This window comes from Oreochromis niloticus, linkage group LG13 (assembly GCF_001858045.2).
Source record: "Oreochromis niloticus isolate F11D_XX linkage group LG13, O_niloticus_UMD_NMBU, whole genome shotgun sequence".
Lineage (NCBI taxonomy): Eukaryota > Metazoa > Chordata > Actinopteri > Cichliformes > Cichlidae > Oreochromis > Oreochromis niloticus.
In genome coordinates, this window is record NC_031978.2 from 28010886 (window position 1) to 28029002 (window position 18117).

The window sequence follows — 18117 nt, forward strand, 5'->3', positions numbered from 1 at the left end:
TTATATATGGTGCAGCTCAAAGTACTGTACAGTAGGAGACTTAACGCACTTGTATCTTTTAACCTCTGTTTCCTGTATTACAATTTGACTGAACCTTACTTCGAGCTCTACACATTAACCCTTCTAAACAGAGGTTAAATAGGGATTTGTAATGGTTTGGGGCCTGATTTAGCTGGGTTAACAAGGGTCAGCAATACTGCTATGTAGCAGCAGAGACAGTTGCAGCTTCATATAGCTTCATAAAGACCTGCAGTGAACCATTACATTTCTTACATGCTTCAGTTCATGTTAGAAAATACAGAGCCCATTCACGACTACAATTAGCTACATATTCCACACTCTCTTATTCAATTAAATCCTACAGAGGTTGGTATTGTGTGCCTTTGCTCTATTCAGCATGGCATCTTTGTCTGCATGTTACTTTGTGTGCAGCCTTTCTAATAAGTGCACATTATTTAATCCTACTACTTGGCAGACCTTTTTTCTTGATTTAGCTCGCTTCTGCATGACTGACAACATCTGACTGAGCGGCGCTCCACGCCATCCTGTGCTTGTCCACACACACATCACTCACATCATTATGTACTGAAACAGCACAGAGTGGGTGGTGAGCGCTGACTGACAATCGATTTTGAGCGAGAGGAATGTGGCTACGAACAGTGGCCATTCAGTTTTGTGACTGTAAAGGAAAACAAAAAGCTTAATGTCCGCACCGAACTGTCCACTCTTATCGGTGCACCCTACTTGTACAAAGTTTCAAAACTTAAACATGTTTGTGTATTTGCATTTCTCCTCGCAGTGTCTGGAACGAGCCATGAAGTTTTCATTCAACGAGTTTCACCTGTGGCACCAGCTGGGCCTGTCACTCATGGCCGCCCGGAAAGTGAGCTCATTTCTTCGTTTAAATCAAACACTACGTCACACCCAAACGAGATATCTATCTTTTATCTATCTATTCTATCTATCTAGGTATTCATGGCAATGAAATGTAATCTTAAAAAGGCACATTTTTTAAATGGGAGTCCTCAGAATACCTCACAGTGCACTTTCAGTCTCTAAGTGTCTGTGTCTGTGTGTGTGTGCGCACAGAGCCATGTGTGTGACAGAAAAATTGATGTGGATTGCATGATAAAGTGACTGCAGATCAATGGTGAGATCTAGAAATAGGCTGCTCCCTAGAAGGAGAGGGACCGCCTCAGTGTTGTTGGATCTGCTTCTATTTAGGGCCAGCGGGCATGCACGTGCACATGTGCTCACGCATGTGCGCGTGCACGTGGTCCATTAATGATTGACCTACATGTATTAAGTGACCGTGTGTCTAAATGGGTCTATTAGGGCTGTGTGAGGACAGTTGATGTATGTTTGATACAGTCGCTCAAAAGCGATCCATGTCATCTGTGGCTGCATTATAAGTGGCTGCTGTTTGCTCATTAATCATAATTTGTCACTGACATTTCCGTGTGTGTGTGTGTGTGTGTGTGTGTGTGTATGTGCGTTTCAGGGGATTGGTGCTGTATCTGTATTTAAAGAGTGTGCCAGGATGAGACCAGAAGACCCTTCGTTGCCCCTGTTGGCTGCTAAAGTCTGCATTGATCAGCTGCATTGGGTAATTACACACGAAACATCTACTTGCAAAAAAGGGGAAAAAAAGCACAAACTTCAACTTAAATACTTTCAAATTATTTCTGGCTAATTTGGCTTTTTGCAGCTGCTACTTGTGGAAGCATGATTGGTCTGCAGCACATTCAGGCAAAGAGCTTTACTTAACAGATGTCTATGCATTGTTCTGATCAGTTGATAGAAAAATCTATTCAATGCTTAAATAAAGGAAAGAGAACTTAAAAAAATGGTTGAAAAATGCTTTGATTAGAATGCTGATGATTTCCTTTGTTGGCATGACATATACTTTTAGGGGCAGATCTGTAAGACTTAGGCAGTTATAATTATTATATTTTTAAAAAATGTTTTATGTTCTTTGATTTTTGCTGCGATGTTTGGACTAAATTTCCCAGGCATACATGTTGTGGTGTAAATTTTCTATGTATGCATTTCTGTAGGTGGAGCTGTTTTCCTTGTCTGTTTTGCAGTGTGCTGGAAATAATGCCATTAACTATAAAGAAGTGACACAGAGATGCAGAGTAGCAAATATATCCTCATACATCCTCCTGGGATGTATCCGGGATGTCCAATATAAACATCAAAAGAAATTCGCATTAATGAAACACAAAGTTTGACTGATTTATTGTTACACTGACTGTTCTCTCATTTCGGTCCTACTGTTTGATCTTTTTGTTTTGCAGATCACATCTACACATGGCAATAAAAGTAAAACATGACATACACCATGCTGTTATTTAAATATCAAAACCAATGCAAAATTCAAAAGCAGCAAACTAAGTGAAAAATCAAATACAACCATATTGAACCCATAGGAATGAAAAGGGTAATTAGCAGCAATTGCTCATTTGGACCATTCAGGTGTGTATTAACTCAATACCAAGGAGGAATCTGCAGAGAAATTGCAAGAAACCCGTCGACATCATAAACTCTACAGTTACAATGTTAAAGTTCATGACAGTAAAACTGGAAAAAGATTGAAAAAGTATGGCTTGCTTGGAAGTGTTGCCAGGAGAAAGACATGGCAGCACAGCTCAGCTTTGTGTTGCATCTGGACAAACCACATGACGTCTGGAACAGAAGTCTTTTGGACAGTCTAGGTCAGAGGTGTCCAACTCAAATCCTAGAGAACTACTGTCCTGCAGCTTTTAGATGTATCTTTACTCCAACACAGCTGAATCAAATGATTGGATTACCTCTTCATGCTATCAAGTTAGGAAAAGGCCTGGTAACAAGCTATTCATTTCATTCAGATGTGTCGGAACAAAGATGCATCTAAAAGCTGCAGGAGAGTAGCTCTTGAGATAGAATTATTATTTGGGTTTAAAAATCAAGGTTTCTATATTCACCTGTGATTGTAACTGTGATGATTATTTTTGCCATAATGAAGCAGCCCTGTTTGCCACATGACAACAGCTCTCCACGACTTTCACGTCTCTTCTTAAAACGGATTTAGAAATTACATTCATACATACTAATTATCTCTTTTCGATGAAGTCATGCACGCAGCCCTGCATCTGCCCTCAAAGCTTAACATTTACTTTACATCTGGTAACATCTGCATGTCAGCACTGTCACGGTAAGTATATTAGCAGTCTGGTATTAGCATTTAGCTCAAGGCAAGGAGCAGCTAGCGTGATTGAGTGTTATTTCTTGATAATGTGAACGCTCATAACTGACAGAGATGCTGACAGCATAAAAGGCTTGTCACACAACCAGCCTGCAAAACAGTATGCAAAAGTGTGGGAAGCCACAAGCAAATGATGTAGTTCATTAGTTTTAAAATTAAACAATGTGCGGTAAACACAGCAGGAAACAAATCTTAGTGTACCGTTGCTTTATGTTAAACTTCAGAAATAGAAGATCAAGTTCAGAGGTCTAAGAGAGAGAAAGAGAGACAACTAGGAGGCCTTTCATTGTTGATCTTCTCCATATTTTGAGCCTGACCTGTTTAAGATCTTCTCCCAAATTTTTACTGACGTTCACGTCGGGAATCTATAGGGACTACTCGGAAAACTTGAGCTTGCGTTTCTTGTTTGTGCATCAGAGCTGCGTTGTGAAATGGTGCACTACCATGCTCATGTCAGTTAAACCTTCTTTTAGCTAATTTGCAGTCATATGGGGGTTTTGCGTTGCCTTTCTATCCAGCAGGCATGTAAATTTGTTCTTCCAGAGCTTGCCTTTCTTTTCACAGTTGTCCTTAACTGACGTTTCTTAATGCCATTTTGGAAAGTGGGAATTACAAGCTGGAAGCCATTTGATATCATTTTATAGTTTTCCACTGCTTTGTGGGTGTCAGTTAAAAACATTTTTACATCCTCAGTCAGAAGCTTGAAACAGCCCATGGCTTAGTGCTACCAAAAGGTTTGAGTAGTTGGAAAACAGAACAGCTTTGCTTTTTTAACAATTATAAAACTAAGATTATTGGGATAAAATGACTTTTTGTTGTTAGTTTTTTTGCTGCAGAGCTCTAGCTTTGTTGCAAAAACATCACTCGACCCAATTGGCAGACCTTCCAACAAGCCATACTTCTTCAGTCTTTTTCTAATTGTACTGCAGTTTTCATGCACGTTCTCGGTTTCAGCTAGAATATAACATAAAGTCGAGTCACAGAATTGTATACTGCATCTAATGTGCTGATCAGAAGTTGTATATTTGGGATTGATGCTGGGGTCAGTCAGACAGTTACACACTACTACTGTGAATCCCGGGCCAGCTTGGATACTCCTTCAGTTCATGATCTCAGCAGGAGAGAGAAAATAACACCAACAGTGGTATTTAGTGTAGAGGGAGAGAGGGAGTTGGAGAGAGAAAGAGAGATTAGAAAAGTGGAGCTAACAGAGGCAAATGGAGAGAGCACATCTGTCAGTGGCTGGAGATCATGGCAGGCTGGAAACACTAAGGAGCTTACAGCCATAATCACAATGGGACACTATGGTCGTAGTGCAGTGTGGCATTACATAAATGTGCCACAGTTATCCACCATCAGCTCCACTGGACAGTCTGGGCTGATATTTACTGCAGCCAACAACATTATTTATTTTAACATTTTTTGCTCTTTTTGTTGGTTTTTCGTAGGTTTTTTGTAGGCATATATGAAATCCCCAAACCAGTGACATCACCGTGAACTGTGGGACTCTTGATCTCACACGTAAAGCTGCTTTTCTAAATTCCTGAAGAGCAGTTTTTGCAGATTCAAGGTTTTCGACCGACAATGGCGACGTGTTCTTTCTCCACACTGTTCAAGGGGAGGAGAAAAAAAAACAAAAACATAATCTTCCTAAAACGTGCACATACAGGGTCCGCGTGTAAACGGCTGGTCTATTGTGCGCAGGCTTTAAACGAGCGAGGGCTGGATTCAGAGAAAGGGAGAGAGAACAGAGGAGGAGGATGAAGGGAGGAGGAGGACATGAAGCGGAGGGAGGGTATCGGAGCAGTTTGCTTGCTGTTGCATTGGTGTGCTGTCAAAGGCATTACCCCCCCACCTCCACCCACGCCCATCTACCCACCTGCCCGCCCGCCACCAGCCATACCTCACACGGAGTGACACACTTTTTCCTCAGCTCAGAGCACCTCGGCTCGGCTGAGCCGCACACCGCCTGCAGTCTACTGCTGCGTGTGTGGGCGAGCGTGTGTGTCCTTCAGCAAACTCTGCGCTGTCCTTCAAGCAAATCTGTTCGGACTGTCCTCGCACTAAACTCACGTCCCTACCCACTGCATCGCAGACACATTTTGCTGGACAGACTGGCAAAGTTTTCAGCTCACATTACAGTACCGCACAATTCACGCAGCAAATATAGATTTTTTAAAAAATTTTTATCAGTTTTATAAGTCTTATCCATCATGCTCACCCATGAGGGAGGCATGTGATTGATCCCAGCTTCGCAACCAGAGTCTCAAAGAGCTATCCTCAGCCACAAAAAGAACAAGAAGTCAACTGAGTCGACTGTAACAGATGGTATGGCTTCTACAGAGCACTGATCTCCACATCACAGAGTCAGCTGGGGATTACGCAAAGAGATCGAAGACAAAGAGACAGTTCTGCGCGATGCTTCGAACAGCCCAATCTCCATGTAGCTTATTGTTGCACCAAAAATTGATTCAATTTGGGTGTTTTTCCTCGTCCCTCTGTTGCATATTCATCCCAGGTTAATGTGTTTATGTGTGTATGCAGATCAAGGAGGCAGAGGCTCTGTCCCAGAGTGTGGTGTCTATGGGGGAGGAAGCAGGAGAATTTCTGCCTAAAGCCTACCTGGCTCTGGGACTCTGCTGCAGTCTGCAGGCCTCTGATGGTAAATCTAACCACACAATCTGAAAAAATATATGGAGAATATCCTGTCCAAAATAAAAACAATACCACTGGTCATTTGTTTGGAGAAAAGCAGCAGTTTGTGGTCATGCACAGAAGAAGGCAGCCAGCTACAAAACCTTGTAATGAGTTCAGGGCTGATGTTGGGTTCACTTGATTTCCAGTGGACACAGTCTAAATTCTGTCTGCTCCCAGCAGGAAATAGCTTAGTCGACAAGTGTTAACTAGATCTTACTGTCTATGGGACTTTTTATTCTGGGTCTATGAGAGTAGCATTGCCTGATTGCCTGGTTTTCTTTTTTCAAACTGCTCCCCAAAAAAGGAACCGAGCAACAGGTGTGTAGGGAAACTATGTCCACAGCCAGAGCTGTGCCTTGAGATGAGTAAATAAGGGATATCTGCTCTCATTGACCTCATACAAAATAGAGCGTTGGAGCAATCTAAAGCCTGAGCGTCAATCAGCATAATGCAAAACTGTAAGTGAAGTGTAGGTGAAGGCAGCCAGCTAGAAAACCTTGTGATGAGTCTGGGCTGTTGCATAGGACACAATTTACCGTATTTTTCGGACCATAAGGCGCACCGGATTATAAGGCGCATTAAGTGAAACAAAACAATCAGATAATCAAACTTTACTCAACTCATTCTTCTTGCTTCCTCCACTTCCGTATCATTGATTCATTAATGTTGAATTCTCTCACAGCTGCTCTATTCCCATGTTGTTGCAGTATATTAATGACTAACCTCGTATTGTGGATGGATTATCTCAGTTGTTGTCCTGACTGAAGTTTGGTCCGTTTACAGCATCCTGCCATGTAATTGCATTTGTCTCTAACCACCGGCAACCCTGACATTAACTTTTATTGAGTGGCAAAAACTTAGCGTTCATCCTCCAGCTTCACTGTTTATGTTATGCTAACATAGCTATGTTGCTAGCGATCACGTAGCACAGTGGTTCCCAAACTTTTTTTGCCAGGCCCCCCTTTTTTACAAGAAAAATATTCACTTTGGGAACCTCTGACGTAGCACATCATTATGTACCAGCTAGCCCAACTTCAGTAACCCTACAAACGTCCCTGCTGTTTAGTTTTCTGTCTTCATTTATGTTGGAAGTGATAGAAGAGCTGTACATTTTAATTTTTTCAGAAATCTCTCAGTCAGAACATGCTATATCATGTTTAGATGGAAACTAGCGAGCTAACTCCCTGCTAACACCGTTAAATTTCATAAATTCTGTTTTCATGGATGCCTGGATGTTAAACTTAATTGTTACACCTGGTAAAGCAGCAACGCTGATCAATTTTTTAAAGATGAAAGAATTTAGACAGTTTTTAACTCTCAGTGTGTCGCAGTGTTCATTTGACTTTGGGACCTGAAGCAGAGTTTTGGATGCAGATTACTCCTCGAGGCTCCTGACTATGGCAGCCGTAATGCTCCAACAATCCATCAAGCGGTGCGGCTTCGTAGGCGTACTAAAACATTTTTCGACAGATATTTGAGCACCGTGTACCACATAAAATCGGTTCAAGGTCAGTAAGCACAACCAGAAATCATGCATGCGGTGCGCCGGATTACAAAGCGCACTGTCAATTTTGAGAAAATTAAAAGATTTTAAGTGCGCCTTATTAGTCCGAAAAATATGGTAGGTCTTATTTCTGGCTAATAGGAAATAGTTTAGTCAACAGCAACAATGATGGACTGTCTAAGCTACTTGTCAAGACACAGGCCTTCATATAACTGCCCCTTATTCCAACTCTTGTTTTAACTTGCTTGAACCGTGGTCCATCATCAGCTTTTATTTTTATCTGAAATTGTAAATTTCCCATTTTTCCCGCAGCTTCTCTGACCACAGACCGAAACGACTTCAACAAAAAGGCACTAAATGCTTTGAAAAAGTAAGTCAGGCTTGTTTCATTCTCTAGCACGTGTTTCAGCCACGCAAGCGAGCCACACAGTTCAACAGTCCACCCTCACTGAGCTATTTGTCTTCCCTCTACAGAGCTCATTCACTGGACCCTCAGGATGCGCAGATTGCCATGTACCTGGCTCTGCAACTGGCCATCGTACGCCAGGTAAAAGCAAGCCAATGGAATCAATACTGAAGCTTTTTGTTTTTCTTTTTTGACAAACTCGTTTTTCCTTTTTCCTTTTGACAAATATGGTGTTTATCTGGCAGGTATCAGCAGCTATGGAGCCCCTTCAGGCAGCTTTATCTCTCTGTGGGGATGACTTACACTCCCTCCACCTGCTCACCCTGCTGCTCAGTGCCCAGAAACACCACCGTCATGCTCTGGACACCCTTAATCTGGCCCTCGGCCAGCACCCTGACAACTTCAAGTAAAACCTACTACGCCATCCCACACACACATACACACACACACATACACACACATGTGCGCAACAGAAAATGTTGGTGGACTGAGGATAATTCAATCGATTGCTGTACTTCTAACACTTTGGAGATTGTTTTTTAAGTGTGTGTGTGTAAGAGTAGCTCCAGAGAGTGGTGCAGCCAGGTTCTATCCTAACACCAGTCCTCTCCGTAGGGATAGGGTGTCTGCTCCACTACACAAGAGGCCAAGCACACACACACACACACACAAACACACACATACACACTTGAAGCCTTATTTAGACGTGCCAGAGTGGAAGTCTGCATTGCGGTACCGATGCCCCTCATACACCCTTACCCTTTTAACACTGCAGCTCTGACCCAGACCTAAGCGCTGCTGTCCTGGCTGAGCTGAGACGTCCTAACACATAAACCCACCTGTCCACTACACTAAGCACACACACTTTGACAATTAAAGTGAACTCATTTTGGGCAGGAGGAATGTAGTGATGTGAAAGGACATGTTGCAGGTTTAAGGGCTTAAACCTTTGACCTTTGGCTTCAGGGCTGGTATTTCTAACCATTTCTTCACCTTTATGCAGAATCACATTTGACCAAGACTTGTAAAGTATACCAGAGTTAACAGATTAAGTATTGTAGTAGGCAAAGTACGCAAGATCATAAGTATGAGAAAGTGATAAGAAAGATTTTTAATTAGAATCCGGTTTGATTGGAACGCATTTGAAGCAGGTTAGTTGCAGCATGAGCCCATAGCTCTGGTTTCTTTCCTAACAGTATTCCACTCACATAATTCTAGTCATCCGGCACAAAAACATCTAAAAAAAAAACATGCTCATTAGCAGTGGAAAAAGCTCTATTGTATCTGACATTGACAACATTAACTATCAAGGCCAATTATTTCACACTAACAATAATTTGGAAGCATGTTGCATCATCTTTCTGATGTGTTTTCTCTCTATCTCAAAGCCCAGTCAAGCATTACAGAGTACAGCCATTTGGGGTCAGTGTTGGCCTCCACGGTTGCAGAGCAGACAGATGGGGTGCATCCATAGATCAGGAGGGAGAGGAAATGCAGACAAGAAAAAAAACAACAAAACTGATCAAACAGCGAAAGGAAGGAAGGACACGAGAGCCTGACAGAAGGAGAAAAACACACAGAGTGGGAGGATCCAGGAAAGACACTGATGATTACAGAATTGATTTACCGATCTGTACTGTAGGTACAGTCAGTAGCTCGCATGCGTTCTCTCACTGTCTCGATGCACAATCACACACTCTTAGACACACACACCTCCTTCGCAGAGACACTTGACTGCTTTGACCCATTTAAGAGCTCTTTTCCGGGCTCAGCCAATCACATCACTCTCTGCACCAGGAATCCCCATTGCCCCGGTAACCATGAGGTCATATGGATAGAGCAGGCAGCATCGGTTGTTGTTTCCAAACTGTTGTTACAGATCACTACCAAGACACCGAGTCAGAAAAAAAAGAAAGAAAAAAGGAAACAGATCTTTTTATTGGTAGTTTGCTGAAAGGAACAAATGAATCATTAATCAAGGTGTACCAGCTGTATTATTTTTTATTACCTGTAAGATTTATTCATCTGTAATACTAGTAATAATTTTACTGTCAAGTCAGTAATACATATTGAAACTAAGCCATCAGATTAGTGGAGAGAGAGGCATACAGTAGCGATGTGAATAGGCTGGCTCTACTTGCTTAAGCCCAAACTATTAGCCAATCAATAATCATGAAGCGCATAATAGCTTACAAAACATTATAGCTAAAGTGATAGCTGGACTAAGTTGGACTACAAAGATAAAGTTATGAGCAGGGCAGTGGTGAATATGTTTTTTGCATTAGCTTTATATTGAAAGATTTTCTAGTGTCAGTGTGTTCCCTTCTGCATCTCCCTCAGCTGCTCTCTTAAAAGCTGTTTTAGCAGCAGCAGCTAGCAACTAATTAGCTTTGTGATATCCTCTCTCTTATCCTATTTTTATTCACAGCAGCTGTTTTTAGGTTTTTTTTTAAATGATGTATATAAAGCCAGTCAAATGAAGTGGAGCATTTTGGCAGCTTAAGAACAAGTAGGTGGAGACCAAAAACAGCCAAAAGAAAAGTCACCAGAAGTGCAACTCAAAATGCTAGTTGCTAGCTGCTAGTATCTGCCTCAATCGGTTAATTTTAACTATTCAAAATTCAGTCTATGAAATAATGACAACCTTGTAATTTCCCTTTTCCCTCTTTTTAGCTTTCTTTCTCACCCTTAGCCAGCTAGCCTTTACATAATAAATTAGTGAAGAAAGCCAGATAAATTTAGTTTCACTGTTAGCTATATAGTTAGCAAGTTGTAACTCGGTGGTGTTATTGAGTTGTGTGCATATGTACAGGCAAGAATAGCTTTTCCTAACAAATTAACTAAACTTCTATGCAGATGACACTGTTGTGTGACTGTGTGGCCGTAGTCAGACAGCAACTCATTTCTTTACAAAGTTAGCTTTTTAGCTCACTGACTGAGCCATCTCAGGTTTTTAATAGGCACACCAGTATTAAACCTCAAATTTATATAGTAATGCATCAATGTCTCCACCTGAACCAACAGAGTATGCTTGTTTCCATGCAGACAGAGAGGAATAGTCAAATATTATGAAGGTCTTTTGCAAACACTGTATCACTGAACTTGCAATGCAACGCAACCAGCCACTGCAAAAAGAAACATGGTCCTAAATCCATCCTAGAACATTCTGGACCATCTGGACTGAGGCCCATTTGCAGACCTCAGAGTCAGAGAATAAAAGATCCAAAGACTTGGTGTGAAAGGATGTGTTTTCTCAGTAACGAGCTCATTGAATATCATTTGCTTTGAATACGTGAGCGAGCATCTGAGATCAAAGCTCGCATTCCGCGACAGTCGTGCATGTGTGTGTTTTGTGTGTGTACTTGTCTGCTGTGGAGGGGGCGAAGAGGATGCGACCGTGTGTTTGAGATCGTAATCTTGCTCACGCATGTTTGTGTGTCATTGCATGTGTGCATGCATGTGTGTGATTCTTGTTTGCCACTGCCTCTCTGCACCACAGCAAACTGTCAGCTCACTGTAGCATACACAATTTCTCCTTCCTCCGTTTTCTCCCACATCCTCTACCCCCGGCTTCTGTCGTCTTCTCTCTCTCCATCTCATCCTATCTCCTTCTTTCTTTCTCTTCCTTTTCTTGTCTCTCATTTTTTTTATCTTTCAGTCTCCATTTCTCCCTTTTCTTTGAAATTTTAATCACTCAGTAAAGAGGCATGCATTTCAATGTGAAATGGGATTCTGCTACAGATTGAGAGAGCTGAGGCAATACAGGGGCGAGAGGGGAGGGTTGTATGTGTGCATGTGTGTGTATGAGAGGGAGAGAGAGGAGTAGAGACAGTGATTGTGGTCTCACAGTTTGTACTAAAGAGAATGATTAATCCCAGCCTTTGATTCTGCATTCATCTAACGGGATGTTGCAGCAGGAGCGTGTACTGCTACGTGTGTGTGTGTGTGTGTGTGTGTGTGTGTGTGTGTGTGTGTGTGTGTGCGTGTTGGTGTGTGTGTGTGATTCTGCACAAGCATGTGTTAGCCTGCACATGCAGGCCTGGATTACTGTGTGCTCTGAGCAAGCATGTCTGCCCAGGGTCTTGCGTGTTATTCTCTATGGATGTGCATACTGTATATCTGTATACTCATTATATACTCGAGTGTGACGCACACGTGCACTTTTCTGTGTGTGCGTGCACCCATCTGCCTGTAGAGTATCCGCACTCTGATCTGTGGGAGTGCAGAATGAGTAATACTGTACATGTACCACTTTTTCTAAGGAACATTATTAGCTATTTTTATATGGAGTTTACGCTGGCGCTCACCGCTCTTAGCCAGCCACCACTGAGCTCTTACTCTGAGCTACACTACTCACTGCTATGCATCCTCAAACACTCCACTCTGCACACACCAGGCTCACTCCCAGGAGGCTGGAAATGACAGCCTTTGTAATTTCATGTGCAGTTTTGAATGTTGTAATCTTGATGAAATCTGTCTGTTGTGGAGCTGTGAGGGAGAGCACCGACTGTAATAGAGGAAAAGGCTCTATCCTTGGATGACTTAGATCAGTTGATATTTCTTTTTTATGTTCACAGTGAATTAATCATGCAAAAACACGCTGTAGAATGAATATATGACTTTACTGTTAATGCTATATTAGAAGCCCTATATCAGTGACGGTGAGATCTTTTCCTAATTTTACCAGTTTCATACCCCGATGTCCCCGTTTTCTGATTGCTACAAGACTGAAAATGTCTCAAGTCTTTTTCAACCTTTCCGTTGTAACAGTTTGCTTCACTTTGCTGTTTTTCATATGACGTTCATCATGTTTGATGCTACTGAAGCCTTTCACTAACTGAAAGGGCAAAACACATCCCTTTTTAAGCCTTTAATCTGAAGGTATACAATATTTTGTCAAAAATCATCAAGTGAAAGCTATTGGAATTAACTAGTAAATGATGACAATATTTGTACATAAAAGATGCAAGTAATGAGAATAATTGAGCTTCTCCCATCATTTGAACTCCAGCTTTTATCAAAAGTAGTGCAGCCCAGTGAAATTTAGCACTACAAACATTATTCAAAAGCCTTTCAACACTTTCCAGAGGTCCGAAAACTCGCGTTTGATTATTTGTTACGGTAGCAGAATATAGTTAGAGACTGGCATCTAGGGAATGATGATGGTCTGACCTAGCCATGAAGCCTACAGGTGGATGCCGGGGTGGTGGACGGGTTGAAAGAGCAAGCAGCGATGCAGGGCAGTAGCGGCAGCATTGACATATCAGAGGGAAAGATGGGAAATTCACAGCTTAAATAGACCAGCAAATCGGGATGGTGTGTTTGCCATATTGCATGAGGGGAGCGAGGCGTGTAATGCACCATCCGCTGTCTCCCAAAAATATTTTTTTGATGCAACATTGCGCCCGACAACGTCTGCAAACAGCTCGCATATAGTGGGAACTCAAGAGCTGAACTCATAGTGTTTATGCAGAGGAACACTTGGAGCTCTACAAATAAGATTTAGTTGATAGAAAATGACAACCATGTTCTTGAAGACGTTAGGATGTTGTGGGTGGCTATGGCTCCAGAGGTGGAGCAGGGTATCTACTAGTTTGAGGGTTGTTGGTTTAATTCCTGGTTGTTCTAGTGTGCATGCCAAAGTATTCTTGAAGAAGATATTGAACTCTGAGTTGCTCCTGATGCAATCATCAAAGTGTGAATGTTAGACAGAAAACACTTAAATATAGGGAAAAATTCTTGGGTTAATGAGACATGTTGTATAAAGCACTTTAGGTGCTTCAGTACAATGGGAAAGCGTTATATTGATGTGAACCAGTCCTTTTAATATTCTAAAAGATGCAGGATATTAAAGCAGCAAGAGACGTTTCGTTTTAGTTTTATCATTCATCTGATTATATTGTATCCATGTTTTCATGTTGTTTAGGCCAAATTGTGACGCTACCATCATAATGTTGCAACAGAGCAACATTTTTCCAGTTTAGGTGAGCCCGTGTATATTGTAGCCTCAGCTGACAGGAGAGGTACCCGCTGTGCTCTTCTGCTGCTGTAGCTTGCCTGCTTTAAGGTTTCATCTCTTGTGTGTTCAGAGATGCATGCCTTGGTTGTGGCGATTGGTTGTTTGAGCCCCTGTTTCCATCCTATTAACTTGAAGCACTCTGGCCAATGTTCCCTTGGATCTCTGGTATCAACAAGGCATTTTCACCATTCCCTGTAAAGCTTAGAGATGGTTATGTGGGAAAATCCAAATAGATCAGCAGTTCCTGAAATACTCAGACCTGCCCGTCTGGTACCAACACTTAAATCACCTTTGGCTGATTAGAGAGTGGTCAGTGAGTGTGCACAATATACAATAACTTGAACTTCATTAAATTGAACAAGGGATTCAGAACAACAGGGTATCTTTGCTGATTTCAAAGCACTTTTTTAGTTATGTAGCTACATTAACCATATTAATGGCCTCCTATGAACTTGTCTTTCAGTTTCAGAAGAAACTTCCAAATTTATTTCTTTGCAAGCTCTTATTTTGAAATTACCATGAAGGAGTAGGTTTCATTAATGACAAGTTGAAACTGACTGGAAGAAAAAAGCAAGATTAGTATAATTTATCTAAGAATGAGTATGAAATTTATATTATTTGTTGTACAAACATTACACAATATAAGTTTTACATACTCATTTGAAACTCAGCAGCTTTATTAGAAAATAATTACAAACTTTCAGGTTACGCGGTTCTTTGTTCACGTGAGATACACCCACACACACACACTTTGTCACATCTTAACACTTAGATGGGTTTACATCATCACAAGGCTTCTAAACGCTTTGTCACACCAGTAACGGGGAGTCTAGAGAGATGCACACAATCACACGTACACACTCTGGTGGACTCCTACTGGCAGGCGTATCCTCAACTCAGCGTCCCTCAGCAGCACTTGTCATCTGCATGTCAGCAAATCCAACCCCGTTCCTCCCACACTCGTACATTTTTTTTCTTTTCAAAAATCCCTCCATCATCGCTTCACACCCTCCACACACACTCCCTTCTCCCAGCCGTGCACTGACCCGTGAGTCAGTAACGAGGCGCATTTCAACAAGAGTTTTCTCCCCTGACACGATCCCCTTTCACTCAGCCATTGATCCTCACCTTCCCTCCATCACTTCATCCATCTCTTCTTCATCCCACCGCCTCCCCCCTCCAGACTCCCCCCCTCCCCTTGACAGGAGAGCACAGAATAATTGGAGGAGCCTTCAACAGAGGCAGTGGACAGCTTGGCGTCAGATGTGGCAAACACCATAGTCTCTCTGCCTCTTTCCCTCTCTCCTTCCTCACACTCATGGATGAGTGATGCCCATGACAGACCCCATCCTCTGAGAGCCCCTTCTGGCAATTACTACACACACACACACACACACACACAAACACTCACACACACAGAGAGACATACACACTTTCACATCAGAGACTCCCACATCACTTAACCAGTTGTCTTCAACTAAAAGGGCCGAGCGGAAACACTCTACAGCCTGCTCTCATCAGCCTCTCAACACACACACAACTCTTAGAGGTTGTTGTTGATGACTATCTTTACTCTCTCTGCTTCTGTTGATCCATATGTGCATTATTCTACATGCAATATGTTTACAGGCTCTAAGCTCCCAGCAACTGCACTAGCACAAACACCCAATCACATAACTGTATGCTTGCATGCAAATTTATGTCTTGTGATGTGTTTTCTAACTCTTGTAACCAAATAAGGTTAAAGTCTGTTGCAGGGGATAATAGCTGGTAGCTTTTACATCCCCTCCAATCTTTTATGTAACAATAAGAACTGGTTCAAGGCTTTCAAGGCTTTCAATCTCTTGCACTCAGTTTACAGTTTAACATGCATATGAGTTAATCTTATATGAACAGATGTTCTGGTTATAATACTTTGCAAAACTGTTCAAATTTAAACAAAAATGCATTGTGGCTGTTTCTTGTTCCAGTTTGCTGTTCACAAAGGTAAAGCTTGAAGAGGTGTTGCTCGGCCCGGCTACAGCCCTGCATACCTGTGAGGAGATGTTGCAACACTGGCAGAACCGCTATGATGTCAGCCGCTCCAGGTGAGCATGCACAAGAGAGATAAGCATTGGTGCTACTTTGTTTATCGTGCGCTGCAGAATGTGCATTACCTTTCAGCTCAAATAGTTTCTGTGCTGTTGTGCACGATGAGGCTGGGAGGGGGCGGCTGTCTCTGCTGCGGTGTTATTCAGTGTGTGTGTGTGTGTGTGTGTGTTCACGCATTAATGCTTTTTCTGATATAATGTTCTACCTGTGACCTGAGTGGTTTTGAGATGTTGACCTTTTTCATGTTTTGAATACCAGAACTGACATACAGCAAAGCTCTTTATTACCCTTCATAATAACTGAACACTAAAGGCACTGCCAAAACCAATACAAAAATTATATTCATTTATATTCAATTATAAATAAAGCCTGGTAGAATGATTACAGACAAAAATATTTTCTCTTTAAAAAATTTCCCATATAACTCTTTATTTTCACGTAATTCCTGAAGGAACTAGGAGGATGAACAATAAATACACACTATGAACATTTTTAATCAGAGTTTAGCATGAAGTCAGTTAAACATATGGGATAATTATCTGGTCAGTTCAGCAGCGGAATCAGTTTTAGCTGCTTCATGCCATTGCTCAAGAGCTCTCAAGACCATGGAGAAGATTCCAGGACAGCTGGACAGGGCCGCAGGAGGTCCTTACACCACCAGCGGGACTGGTATCTGCTCTTTTGTTTAGGGAAGAACAGGATGAGCACTGCCAGAGCTACAAAATGATCTCCAACAGGTCACTGGATGTCTCGGATGGTGAATTGCCATAGAATACCAGAATTGGCGGTTGCTAGTGCCACCACTGGCACCCTGAGCACATGTGACAGATGTGAAAGGGCCTGGCGAAAATTATGCTGCCTGTAACATCGTTCACCAAGACCGGTTTGGTGGTGGGCCAGTGAAGGTCTGTAGAGGCGTATCCGAGGAGAGACACACAGGCCTCTACAGGGTAGGCAACAGCACTCTGACTGCCATTAGGTATTGGGATAAAATGCTGGTGTGGTGGGTCCTGTGTTCCTTTTGGTGCACATCAATTCCCGGACTCATGTGACGAGAGTATGCAGGCAGCTCCTGGAGCATGAAGGAATTGATACCACGACTGTCCCCGCGCTCACCTGACCAACATTTGGACAAAAAGTGGAGCACTAAGTTAAAGCATCAGCTAATGCTAGCTAGTTTGCTAAGCCAGGTACCTCCATAGACTCTATTTATGTATTACACAAACAAAATTATACCTAATAATAACTACTAAATGTTAGACATATTAGAATTTCACTGACCAGAACACAAGCAAAATAATTTAGATGGTCCATACCTCACATCAGGCGATAATCATTGCATCAAGTACATTCGAGTGGTCCACTTCAATGACTCAAAGTAGCTGATGAATTTGCTGATGATGACTGAGAGTTTTATGACTGACTCTCAGTCAGAGCTTCCACACTAAACTCCTTGTAGACCACTTGAATAAATGGCATGCTGGAACTTCAGGAAGTGCAGTTTCTGCTACGATAATAAGTATAATGCTCGACATCACACTGGTTACACTGTGAACCTCTGCATGCAAGCGTGCATTAGCGTTGCTGCTACACACTTAGCTCGCTAGCTCATGTTTCATTGGCTTTTTTGTCTCTTTCTAACTTGATACAGAGAAAAGATGCAGGAAGAAAGAACTGAGAAAGCTAATAAACTTTAATGTGCAATTTTTGAAAGACTGCATTTATTAAGGAAAAATGTTGTACAACTATGTATTTTTAAAAAGGGACAAATACTTTTCAGAACAATGTAATTTAAGCTAGCCTAGCCATTCAAAAGGTTTAAGAATATGTATATATATATATATTCATAACCCATTCTCTGATTTAAAATACTGATTTTAGAGTTGACCATTTCCTGACTTATTTGTCCTTTATGCTGCCTTCATGTTAAAAGTGAGTCATTGATATTTTTTAGCTTTAGCATAACCTTTAGCATAGCAAAATGCTAAAAGCAGAAGGAGGACCTGGCTATCCCACACCTTTGCTTTTCCTTTTCATTATTAGCAAGCGAGCTATAATACACAAATTATGTGTATGTGTATATGTGTAAGCCAGTTTATTTAAGATGGACTTGATATTTAATTTCAGTCACAGGTGGAATCTCACGGATAAAA

The 18117-nt window shown here is 41.8% G+C and overlaps 1 protein-coding gene across 1 annotated transcript in view; it reads left to right on the forward strand.

Moving 5' to 3' along the window:
* Window positions 1–18117, forward strand: part of ttc7a (tetratricopeptide repeat domain 7A) — a 58708-nt gene that overhangs the window by 16706 nt on the left and 23885 nt on the right. The window contains exons 10-16 of the mRNA XM_025897469.1: window positions 800–883; window positions 1502–1606; window positions 5792–5909; window positions 7761–7818; window positions 7923–7995; window positions 8100–8260; window positions 15844–15960. Coding sequence (XP_025753254.1) covers window positions 800–883; window positions 1502–1606; window positions 5792–5909; window positions 7761–7818; window positions 7923–7995; window positions 8100–8260; window positions 15844–15960 — 716 coding nt within the window. The remainder of the gene's footprint in view (window positions 1–799; window positions 884–1501; window positions 1607–5791; window positions 5910–7760; window positions 7819–7922; window positions 7996–8099; window positions 8261–15843; window positions 15961–18117) is intronic.